This window comes from Barbus barbus (assembly GCF_936440315.1).
Source record: "Barbus barbus genome assembly, chromosome: 38".
In the NCBI taxonomy this organism is placed as follows: domain Eukaryota; kingdom Metazoa; phylum Chordata; class Actinopteri; order Cypriniformes; family Cyprinidae; genus Barbus; species Barbus barbus.
This window is the reverse complement of record NC_136716.1, coordinates 15,947,013-15,959,719: the sequence shown is the minus strand read 5'-3', so window position 1 is coordinate 15,959,719 and position 12,707 is coordinate 15,947,013. Positions and strand designations below refer to the sequence as shown.

Here is a 12,707-nt window from a genome sequence, read left to right as displayed (position 1 = left end):
AGGAGGTCTCCCATCCAGGTACTGACCAGGCTCAACCCTGCTTAGCTTCAGTGGGCAACCAGTCTTGGGCTACAGGGTGATATGGCTGTGACAAGTTTCCACAGTTAGTGATGATTTGGGCTGCCATGTCATCTGCTGGTGTTGGTCCATTGTGTTTTCTGAAGTCCAGAGTCAACACAGCCATCTACCAGGAAATTGTAGAGCACTTCATGCTTCCTTCTGCTGACAAGCTTTATGGAGATGCTGATTTCATTTTCCAGCAGGACTTGGCACCTGCCCACACTGCCAAAGGTACCAAAAGCTGGTTCAATGACCATGGTGTTACTGTGCTTGATTGGCCAGCAAACTCGCCTGACCTGAACCATATAGAGAATCTATGGGGTATTGTCAAGAGGAAGATGAGGGACACCAGACCCAACAATGCAGATGACCTGAAGGCCACTATCAAAGAAACCTGGGCTTCCATTACACCTGAGTAGTGCCACAGGCTTATTGCCTCCATGCCACGCCGCATTGATGCAGTAATTCATGCAAAAGGAGGCCCAACCAAGTACTGAGTGCAAAGAAGTGAACATACTTTTCAAAAGCCTGAAATTTCTGTTTAAAATATACTTTTTTTTAATGATCTTATGTAATATTCTAATTTTCTGAGACACTGAATTTTGGGTTTTAATTATCTGTAATCCATAATCATTAAAAATTTAAAGAAATAAAGGCTTGAAATATTTCACTCTGTGTAATGAATCTATATAATATATGGGTTTCACGTTCTGAAATGAGTGACAAAAAATATTGACCTTTTTCACGATATTCAAATTTTTTGAGATGTACCTGTATATTCACATATATACCCGAAGACAAAGTAATAACTAACTTTACTGTTCAGAAAGTTGATATACCTTTTTAATATTGTGTTTTTTTTTTATTACCTCAAGCATTACGGACTGTTTTTGATGTATGAGTCACCGTTTTGTCTTGATTGGTGAAACTGTCCATCTGTTTTGACAAAAATCCTCCAGAACCTCTAGGTTCTTTGGTTTTGGTTTCCCAGCATGCTCTGCACTTTCGAGTTCTCCCCACAGTGGCTTTGCAAATTAAGGGCCTCATACATAGTTAAAAAAAACAAAACAGCAATTACACATTTATTCATAAGGGGCACGTAAAAGTATTATAAAATTTGTCCATTTAACTCACAGACAGCCATAATATAACTTTGATAAGTCATTATTCACTAATAATGTTCACTCCACCTAAGAACCTCAACAGATCATGAAAATCATACAGATGGTAAGATCATGAATGGTAAGAGTCTGATCTTTCAAGATCAGACTCTTACCATTCAATGGTAATTTTAATCCTTCCTATGTAGATGCATTGAAAATTGATTGAAGTTATTTTTCATGTTTCATCACTTCCACAAGCTTCATTTTGTGAGATATTTAAGTTTTGATTCTATTTTAAGAAGAAACCTTTTTTTCTTTCTTTCTAAATCTATGAAATGTGCTCAGTACATGTTGGGTACAAACAAGTTCAGTGGTCTGAAACGTGATTGTATTTTTATTTTTAGTCTCTCATTTCGTAGTCTAATTTGTGCGCAGCCAAATCTCATGAGGTTAAGGTGAGACTGTGTGTCGTGCCAGACATTTCCATTGTTTTTTGTCAGCAGGAGGGAAGAGAGCCACTCCCGTGTGGCGGGCCGTTTTATAACACATAATCACAGCCAGATGTTTGGCTGGTATCACATCACAACAATGGAAATGGAGGTTTTTCTTTTGTCTGCAGTGGAGCGTTTCATGGAGTGTGGAGGCACATTCCTCTGCATAAATGTCTCCTTTCATTTCAGCTATGTACAGTATTCAATTAAAAAAAAAAAACTTTAAAAAAAAATTAAGTGCACTGTGGAATCAGCTAGTATTTTTTCCCCACATGCTTCAACAAACTTTTTCACAGTGGCACTGAGGTTGGATTATGTGTAACAAATGTTTGATCCTTGTTCCTCTTTGGTTCAAAGACCTGATAGACCTCAGATCTGTTTATGAGCGCCTCAGCTTCTCTCGGGTTAGGCGGAATCTAGTGTTTGCTTAACAAATTTAACATTTTATCGGCAAAGTGTAATTCTTGGTTCTTTCAAGCCCACATTCACACTAGATTGTGAATATACTGCCCAGCAAGTAGCTAGTGTTTAGCTATTAGTAGCATTAGCTAGATATTGTAGTGAGCAAATTTTAAAGTGCCCCTATTATGGATTTTTGAAAATGACCTTTCATGCAGTGTGTAACACAGCTCTAAGTGAACGAAAACACCCTGGAAAGTTTTAAATCTGAAAGTGCACAGTGTATAAAGTTATCGTCTCTCAAAAAAAGAGTTGACTCTGAATCATTGAAACGAGTCATTTTTAAAACGAATCCCAAGCCGTTTCATGTTAACGTCAACATGAAACTTTAGCAGACCTGGGAAAACTTGATTTTAGTGTTGGTCTGAATGAAAGTGCAGCTTTTGGAGCATTAAAAATAGCTGTTTCCCCGGTAATGGCTGTACACAAAGCAGCACTGCGCTCGAGGGGTCTCTGGTGCTCACAAACACTTCTTTAAATGAAATCGACCAATCAGACCAATCACCACAAATCAGGAGGGGTTTGGAAAAATGAATCGTTGAGGAAATTGTTTGGGAGTCGTTGAGCAAAGAAGGTAAAGAATAAATGCATATTGTAAGAAAATGAAAGTGTTTTTTGACCTTGCATGCATGTCAAAACCAAAATATGAACCTTTCATTAACCATAATAGGGGCACTTTAACACTGAAATCCCAATACTGCTTAATAAAGATGATGCACACAGTTTTTATTTACTTATTGAGTTCAAAAGCTCATGACTCACTTAAAATCACTTAAAGTGTTCCACACAAACATTATAAATGTCTGGCACGTCACACGGTCTCACCTCAACAGCTGGCAGCACTCATAATTCAGTTAGGTAAACACTAATTCACATCCTGTGCCGTGATGAGGTAAAGTCTCTTAAAGACACTGTGATGAATTGTTTCCAGTGCACATTATCTATTTAGTATTTTGGAAGATTAGTTTTAGCCTGAAGTGTTACTGTAAAGCGATAAAACAACAGCTGGTGTGCCAGTTCTCAGGTGCACACAACATACCTCACCTGCCTCCCAGGCCTGGCCCGTTCAGCTGATTCAGCTGTCTGCTTGCCATTAGCCTAGTTTGTGGAAAATTCTTAGTAAAAAGTCTTTGCCACATTCGGCTGTGCAAAAAGAGTAATATAAGCACACTGACTGAAATTTAAACAAGAGTTTGATGGCATAGAAATCAGAGGATATTTCCACAAACCGTAACATATATAGTGGAATCCAAAATCTAGGGTTTAAAATATTAATATTATTTAAAAAACAAACAAAAAGACGACATATGATTTTTTTTATATATATACATTTATTTTTACTTGATTTATTTTATATTAGTTTATCAGTTCATTATCATTATAAATTATAATAAAATCAGTTTTTAAATAAAAATATATATAATGTAATTTATTCATGTAAAATTACATTACATTTTAAAAATGCTTAACAGAAGTATTATTTTTATCAGAAATATTTGATATAAATTATCAGTTCAATATCCTTTATTTTAAATATAAATAAATTTAACAGAATATAAAGTAAGAAATGAATGAAATATAGTAATACAATAATACACGATTTAAAACATGTATATAAAATAAAATATAAAATATATTACACTTTAAATAATAAATTGAAGCATTTTCATTAGTGTTATCATAAATGTTATATTAAATGATCAATTCAACATTTTATCATTTGTTTTCTAATAATTATAACAATTCAGTAACGCATAATAATAAAGTAATACATTATTTTAAATAAATATATTTATGTATATAAAATTAAATGATGTTTTACAAGTGCTAAACTGATGCGTTTTCATTAGTGCTATTTTTATTTTAGTGTAGGTTCTAGACATTCTCAGAAAAAGTGTATTTGTGCTATCTGGTGAAGAGCTTCACTCTTTTTTGGAACAGATCGGGTACGGCACAACTGAAAACAGCCCTGTGACATTCTGCGGCTTTCCGATTGACAGTGCAGAGCGAAAGGCAGAGACTATTGGATGTATTTGCCCCCACACTGAGGTTCATTTACACGATACTATATAAATGTGTCCTGCATGCATATTTATAATCTGTTTTAGCACACTGATTGGTTGTTTCTCCATTAGGCAAAAATAGTGAACCCTACTACAGGAGAGATCGTGCCTCTGGGCACTCAGGGGGAGCTGATGATCAGGGGATACTGCGTGATGCTGGAATACTGGAAAGAGGATGAAAAAACCCAGGAGTGCATCACAAAAGACCGCTGGTACAAGACTGGGTAAGTGCATGTTGCATTTTTACTAGATATAAACATTATTCAGGATTCATTCCAAACAGTCCTCAATGACTCAATCTGTTCTGTGATCTGATACAGTGACATTGCCAGTTTGGACGGGTACGGGTACTGCAAAATAGAAGGACGCATAAAGGACTTGATCATCCGAGGAGGAGAAAACATCTACCCGGCTGAAATCGAACAGTTTCTGCACACACACACAAAAATTCATGAAGCACAGGTCAATAATCTTAACCAGAGACATTTATGTACCTTTAGCACTTGATAATTCCCAATTTCCCATCAACTATCTATATTATCTGTAGCAGTTTGATCATTAACCAGTTTATGTTAAAGAAAGAAATATGGTCTACACCACACTGTTTTCTGGTACAAATATAAACAATCTAGATAGATTTGTTTGAGAAGTAAAATTAGGTGAAAAAAAAGCAAAAATTTGAAAAAAATCAAAAAACTATTTTACCCCACTGGCATGCATTTTTTTCTTGTTTTAATCATGAAGTCAATTCTGATGAAATATGTCATTTTGCTTCACAAGTAATTGTTTCTTGATTTAAGAGTGTTTAGGTATTTGTACTGGAAATCGACAAAATCCGGAGGAAGAGAATCATTTCTAGCATTGTAGAAAAGCATGTTCTATCTGTGTTTTCCACACAGGTGGTTGGAGTGAAGGATGAGAGAATGGGGGAGGAAGTTTGTGCTTGTATTAGACTCAAGACTGGTCAGGAATGCACTGCAGAAGAGATCAAGGCCTACTGCAAAGGAAAGGTCAGAATATCTGCAGTTTATGCTTTATGCATCCAGGGTTATTGTAGTAAACTAAAACTAAAACCGTAAAAAAACATTTTCCTTACTATAGATAAAAACTGACACTTTTATGAAGTTTAACTTAGTGTACTAAAATAACTCCAATACAATGTATTATAAAATCCTAAATAATAATAATAATAATACAATTGACAAAACCATAATAAAATTATTAAACGTTTAACTCAAATGAAAATAGAAAATATAAAAATAAGAACTAACTCAAAAGATGAATAAAAGCTATAATAGTATCTCAAAAACACTTAAAGTGTTAGTACACCCAAAAATGAAAATTCTGTCATTAATTACGCACCCTCATGTTGTTTCAAACCCATAAGACTGTAATTTTACAAAGCTACGAGAATACTTTTTGTGCGCAAAAAAACAAAAATGTCTCCTCCTTGAAGCCATTTTGGAGAGTATCCGCTGGACATAAACAACGTATGCTGTTCTGTGTCAGCTGCATCATGTGGATACGTTGTTTTCGTTCAGATCAAATCACAACAACAGGAAACATGTCCGGCGTGACGTCAAGCGGATACTCTCCAAAATGGCGCCAATATTCAAAAATATCTTAATTTGTGTTCCGAAGATGAACGAAGGTCGTACAGGTTTGAAACGACACGAGGGTGAGTAATTAATGACAGAATTTTCATTTTTGGGGGAACTAACCCTTTAAATCCCTTTAAACTGTCAATGGTTCATCAGCACATGCATGCAACTGCCATTTAAATACTGCTGTTGTTTTTCACAGATTGCCCATTACAAGGTGCCACGCTATGTAACGTTTGTTCAGGGATATCCTCTGACTATCACAGGCAAGGTAAGTGATGTGAGACAATATGAAAGTCGCTGTTACAGTGGTAATGAAATAATAATAATAAACAATTCCAATGATTCATTTAGTCCAGAGACAGTCATGTTCTGTCAGCATCTGTCTTTACTTTGTCACCACTCCTCTCTGCATCTCTGTGGGTACATCATGTTAAATATGAAGAAAATGTTAAAGTGGTGTTTACTTGGGTGGATTCACATTAGTCTCTAGACAGAAGAAATTCAAGCAATTTCCCCGTCTGCATGAAACCCACTGAAGTGGTTTCAGACATTCGAGGGCTGTGACACCTTTGCTTTTAAAGGCTTTTGGTGTGCTGTCGACAGATTGAACCCTTTAATAGCTGCCTCTTTTCTTCATCTCTCTCAGATTCAGAAGCACAAGCTGCGCGAACAGGCAGAAAAACTGCTTGGATTGTGATTGCAAAAGCAGAACATCAACCTCAGGACATCGAGCTACTCAAATATATTGAGATTTCATGTTATGCTTTATACGTTGATGATAATGCCTTATGTTACCGTCCTGTTTCTAAAATGTTACTAGTGACATTTCTACATGTATCTTTTCTTAATTATTATCTTTATTTTGCTATTAATTGTATTTGAAACCAAGTAATTCTCAATCATATGAACCAATTATATAATCATAAGAAATTGGTATCCAAAATATGCACCGTTTGTTAGATGACTTTAAATGTTTACTAAAATGTTCCTTTGAATTATATTGTTGTGAAAAATGACAAGAAAACAAAGCGTGTTCTTTTTTTCTCTTTCTTTCTTTTGAGTAACGTGCACATCTGCTCCATATTTAATCTGAAGTACATATGTTCTACATTTTAGATTGCTAAAATACCCAAAAATAGGGTATTTAAGGCACAATTGTAGTCTTTTTGTTGGCGCTGAGGTAGTTTCCCTCATTGTGATCTCAGGTGTGCCATGTCGGTGTTCATTTATGCCTCGGTGCTTTCCTGCTTGGCTTGTGATGTGAACATTTTGACGCTGGTATTGAGACCGTAGGGAAAGAGAGAGGTCGTCTCTCAGCATTCTAATGGGTCTACTGGAAAGGAATGGCTACTCTGGTTTTCACTAACACATAGTTTTGTGAGGATCGTTTAGGGTGAGGCTTTAAAACCAAAGTGCTGGACAAAACCCCAGACATTCTTTTCGAATTTCCTAGCTGCTAATAATGGAATCCGTTATTCAATGCATGCTTCTCAAGGTCATTATGGGATGCATTCACTTGCCTGTGTAAGATATTTCATAAAATTAACAATGATTTATGGCATCATTGCTTCCAGTAAACGGATCACTTAATTTGGAATCTAGCATGAGCGAAAGTCTTAAAAAGGAGCTAAAATATGTTAAGAGTCTCCCCCATGTGTCCATTAGCAGAATAACAACAATACCAGCATCTGTTTCTACTTTTTATAATTGTTTGGATTCAGAGGCATATTTTGAATGCATTTATTATAAATATTCACTAGCCTTGAGGTCAGTAAAAAAATATTTTCTTTGAAAGAAATTAATACATTTATTCAGCGAGGAACTATTAAATGTATCAAAATTGACAGGAAAGACATTTATAATGTTACAGAAGATTGCTTTTTTAAATAAATGCTGTTATTTTTGAAGTTTTTATTAATCAAAGAATTAAAAAAAAAAAAAAAGAAGCAGCACAACTGTTTTCAACATTGATAAGAACTGTTTCTTGAGCACATATTAAAGTAGAATGATTTCTGAAGGATCATGTGACAATGAAGACTGGAGTAATGGCTGCTGAAAATTCACAGGAATAACATTTTTATAAATTTATATATCTTTTTTGTAAATATGTATTTTTAGAAAAAATATGTACAGTATATTATAACTAATTCACAGGAATAAAATGCATTTTATATATATATATGAATTTGCATAAATAAATGTATACATGTAGCCTACATACCTGTATATACACATATTTACATATTTGAACCAGGACCATATTTATTAAGAAAATAAGCTTTTATTTTTCTAAATAATCTTAAATGACAATTTCAGCATTTACAAATTGTCCACGAACAACTACATTCAAAATCAAAAGTGTTCAGTCCTTTGGCAGTGGAATCCCCACTGCTGATTGGCTTTGTCCCTGCATTTCCTCCCGGGCTCTGTCCACTTGTTGCTGTGTGCAGTAGTCCTGCAGGAAGACCGTCGCCAGGTTCCTGAGGCGCGGGTTCTGTGTGAGGGAGAAGCGCAGCATGCACTGCACCACAGCACTGTCTGTGGTCTCGGCGCGAGAGGCTGCTGTGGTCAGGTTCATTAATGTGGTGATGGCCGAGAGAACCGTCTCGTCTCTGTTACTCGACAGGCAGGATATCACTAATGGGACTCCGCCGCTTTGCAGGATCTGATCACGGGACTCTGGCTCCATGCTGAGGTTACACAAACCACCTGTAGGATTTCAAACAGTTGGTTGGTTCATGTGAATAGATTATAACAGCAGTTATAACAGCTAAACTAACCAATTCCAAGCTCCACAAAGTTATCATTCTCGTCTGTCAGAATGTCCAGGAAGAGCTCATTGACCTGGAACAATCGCTGCGCTTCCATGTTGGATGGATCGTAGACAAAGTTGGCCAGGTTTGCCAGCACTTGCTCTTTAGCCTCTGCCAAGAAGTGAAAAGACAAATGATATGACAGATTTCAGACAACCTAATACCATTATAATAAAGGCGGCTGTAAACAGTTACTGTATGTACTGATTATAGACTGTCAAGTGAAGGAATATAGCATGAGCTAACTGCTTCAAGCACAAATATATAAAGATGTAGTGCGTATGCAAACAGTGACATACCCTCACTGTCAGTGTCCTGAAACTCTGTGACCAGACCCTGGAGGTACTCAAACCTGTCGGATGCTGAGAAACGACTCTTTCCAGCCATCACAGATGAATCATGGGTAACATGGGATTAACACCTGCAGACAGACAGACCATCAGTTTGTAATACTGATAGACTGACAGCCAGATAGAAAAAAACAGTTTTATCACACCGTACAGATACGGGTGCATCTCAATAAATTAGAATAACGTGAAAAAGTAAATTTTTTCTTGTAAGTTATTTCAAAAAGTTAAACTTTCATATATTTTAGATTCATTGCATATAAAGTAAAACATTTCAAAAGTTTTTTTGTTTTAATTTTGATGATTAGAGCTTACAGCTCATGAAAGTCAAAAATCAGTATCTCAAAATATTTGAATATTTACTTTTGAGTTTCAATTAATGACCATCTCTACAGTATAAATTCTGGGTATCTCTTGTTCTTTGAAACCACAATAATGGAGAAGACTGCTGACTTGGCAATGATCCAGAAGACGGACATTGATGCCCTCCACAAAGAGGGTAAGTCACAGAGGGTCATTACTGAAAGGTGTTGCTGTTCACAGAGAGCTGTATCAAAGCATATTAAATGCAAAGTTGACTGGAAGGAAGAATTTGGGTAGGAAAAGGTGCACAAGCAACAGGGATGACTGCAAGCTTGAGAATACTGTTAAAAAAAATCTGATTCAAACACTTGGGAGAGCTTCACAAGGAGTGGACTGAAGCTGGAGTCAGTGAATCAAGAGTCACCCCATGCTCAGACGTCTTCAGGAAAAGGGCTACCAAGCCACTTCTGAACCAGAGACAACGTCAGAAGCGTCTTACCTGGGCTGTAGAGAAAAATAACTGGACTGTTGCTCAGTGGTCCAACGTCCTCTTTTCAGATGAAAGTACATTTTGCATTTCATATGGAAATCAAGGTCCTAGAGTCTGGAGGAAGAGTGCAGAGGCACAGAATCCATGTTGCTTGAAGTCCAGTGTGAAGTTTCCACAGTCAGTGATGATTTGGGCTGCCATGTCATCTGCTGGTGTTGGTCCACTGTGTTTTCTGAAGTCCACAGTCAACGCAGCCATCTACCAGGAAATTTTAGAGCACTTCATGCTTCCTTCTGCTGACAAGCTTTATGGAGATGCTGATTTCATTTTCCAGCAGGACTTGGCACCTGCCCACACTGCCAAAGGTACCAAAAGCTGGTTCAATGACTATGGTGTTACTGTGCTTGATTGGCCAGCAAACTCGCCTGACCTGAACCCCATAGAGAATCTATGGGGTATTGTCAAGAGGAAGATGAGAGACACCTGAAGGCTGCTATCAAAGCAACCTGGGCTTCTATTACACCTGAGCAGTGCCACAGGCTGATCGCCTCCATGCCACGCTGCATTGATGCAGTAATTCATGCAAAAGTAGCCACTACCAAGTATTGAGTACATATAGAGTAAATGAACATACTTTCCAGAAGGCCAATAATTCACTAAAAATGTTTTTTTTTATTGGTCTCATGAAGTATTCAAATTTGTTCAGAGTGAATTGGTGGGTTTTTGTTAAATGTGAGCCTAAATCACAATTAAAAGACAAACTACTTCAGTCTGTGTGCACTGAATTTATTAATACACGAGTTTCACAATTTGAGTTGAATTACTGAAATAAATGAACTTTTCCACGACATTCTAATTTATTGAGATGCACCTGTAGATAGATAGTTACATAAATACCATATTACAATACTAGGCTATATTACACGAAAATTCGTTATAATGTTTTATTACACCGTATAAAACTAAAAAGTTTGTGACACTCATCTAATCAGTTTTACAATAGTGACAGATGACAAAAATAACAGAAATAAATACTAGAAATGAGGCAAAAGTGACTCACTTGTGCAGAATAACGCTGATGAAAGTCATTCGTGCTTCTGCTATAAACTCCTAACTCTCAGTTTCATATCTACATAAACTGTCTTTCTACGGGCTGTAAATGTAGATTAATTTAATCCAGAATGTCATGATTTGGTGAGTGTGTGTGTGAGTGTGTGTGTGTGGACTAGTTTCTCATCACTGAAGCTGCTCTGCAGTCTGGTCCGTCAGTAATTACTTCCTCCGTCCTTTGTAGTTCCTTTTAAGTTCCTCTCTCATAAATGTGCATATAAGTAAAATATAATAACATAACATTTCACTGGGTAAAATATTCAGAACATCCCTCCTGCTTCGTAAAACAATATCGCAAATAAATGGAGTAATCTATTTTATAATGCACGAGCCGGAAGTAATGCTTGGGGTTATATGTGCAATCTATATTCATCCGTGTGGAGGTCAGAACTACTGTTTCACTGAGACTTTAGCTGGTCTGCTTACACGAAGACTAAATATTTCAGCATGAAACAGCCCAAACTGTCCACTGGAAAGCGCCTTACAAAACCGATTCTTTTTGGGACGCTGCTCGTAGGTTTGGCCTCAGCATTTCTGAATAGGTGAGATAACACACCCCCTTGACATTGACACAACGTGCAAAACTGTATAATAATAGAATAGTGTTTAGACTATAAAACTATACAGATGGCGTATTGTACACACAATATTGTGCAGTTTGGCCGTGTGAAAATGTGTTCTGACAAAACATATGCGGATACATCATAAAATATAACATGTAAAGTATTAATCCAAGAAACTGAAGACTTTGGTTAACTGGTTAAGGTTTGATTGAACCACTTGAAATTCAGTGCACAAAATTACAATGCGTCATCTGTGCTGGTTACTGTACATTTAAATGTTGAACATTCTGAGTCTGAAGTAATGGAGTAGACAGTGTATGCCAAGTGGTCTGTACTGAATTGCAGAAAATTAAATGATACCAAATTCTGAATTAGTTGCAGAATAAATGCATGCACTGGAATACTTTTTAATGATTATCATTATAGTACTGCCTACAAGCACTGAGACTAAATAAGATCTTTGCTGTGAGGTCTGATCATATCATTATTCTGCCTCATGCATGAAGGCATTTGTTCATGGAGGACCTGGAAGATCTCAGGGAGCAGGAACGATCCCGCAATGAGGCCAAACGGCTGGAGGTGCTGGAAAGGAGGAGGAAACAAATGGATGAAGTTGTGGAGAAGAAGAGTGCAGGGGACAGGTGAGATGACTGAATGGAAACCTGGAGGAAACCAACACTGAAGAAAACATGGGACATTTTTTGCCAATAAGGATTTGTGAAGTGTTCGAAAACTTTTTCTTTGATTGTTCTGATATTGCTGTAATGGGACAGAAGTTGCATGGAAAGTTCAGTGATGTAGTAAGCAATGATTTGGATTGATCATATTTAGCTGTAACAGCTGGATTTGCAAGAGGATTAGAATGGTGAATATTAATGGGCTAAACATATGTATGTGCCTCATTCCTGCCACTGACAAAAAGCGACTTGGATTTGATTGAAAACATAAAATCTATTTTTATATATAATATGTATAATATAAACAATTTATAAATATTACAAATGATCTTCACCAGTTAAAAGCCTAAAAAAATAAATCTGCTGAGTTTTAAAATATTTTGTGTACCATTCAAACCATTTAATACATTTATGAAATTACGAATAAAAAATTGTTACAGTGCAGTTGGCAACGAAGCCTTATTCTAAATTCCTTCTGTTACACTGCAGTTGGCATCAGTGTTGTTATTGCTAATTCAAATTGCTAAAAAATAGCTTTTGTTATAAAAATGATAAATGAAAATTAGAAATGTTGAAAATTTAAAAGCCAAATAGAAGCATTTAAAAAAAAAAAAAAGCTAATAA

The 12,707-nt window shown here is 36.3% G+C and overlaps 2 protein-coding genes across 7 annotated transcripts in view; one reads left to right on the top strand and one right to left on the bottom strand.

The window, feature by feature from the left end:
- Positions 1 to 7,694, top strand: part of LOC306857829 (medium-chain acyl-CoA ligase ACSF2, mitochondrial) — a 32,571-nt gene extending 24,877 nt beyond the window's left edge. For all 5 annotated transcript variants that reach the window (XM_079398035.1, XM_079398037.1, XM_079398034.1 and 2 more), the window contains 6 exons: positions 4,055 to 4,162; positions 4,249 to 4,400; positions 4,497 to 4,638; positions 5,076 to 5,186; positions 5,980 to 6,048; positions 6,427 to 7,694. In XM_079398035.1, the coding sequence (XP_079254161.1) occupies positions 4,055 to 4,162; positions 4,249 to 4,400; positions 4,497 to 4,638; positions 5,076 to 5,186; positions 5,980 to 6,048; positions 6,427 to 6,477 (633 nt within the window). In that variant the 3' untranslated portion in view covers positions 6,478 to 7,694. The remainder of the gene's footprint in view (positions 1 to 4,054; positions 4,163 to 4,248; positions 4,401 to 4,496; positions 4,639 to 5,075; positions 5,187 to 5,979; positions 6,049 to 6,426) is intronic.
- Positions 7,571 to 11,182, bottom strand: LOC306857840 (armadillo repeat-containing protein 7-like). 2 transcript variants are annotated; one of them, XM_079398054.1, is made up of 4 exons: positions 10,794 to 11,182; positions 8,893 to 9,014; positions 8,561 to 8,704; positions 7,571 to 8,489 (listed from the first exon to the last, which is right to left on the bottom strand). In XM_079398054.1, exons 2-4 carry the CDS (start codon positions 8,978 to 8,980, stop codon positions 8,143 to 8,145), a joined length of 579 nt encoding a protein of 192 aa, XP_079254180.1. In that variant the 5' UTR covers positions 8,981 to 9,014; positions 10,794 to 11,182; the 3' UTR covers positions 7,571 to 8,142. The 2 variants fall into 2 exon arrangements, with proteins under 2 accessions (XP_079254180.1, XP_079254181.1); XM_079398055.1 differs by having other exon boundaries at positions 8,028 to 8,489; positions 8,893 to 9,053; positions 10,794 to 11,000.
- Between the last annotated feature and the right edge of the window lie 1,525 nt (positions 11,183 to 12,707).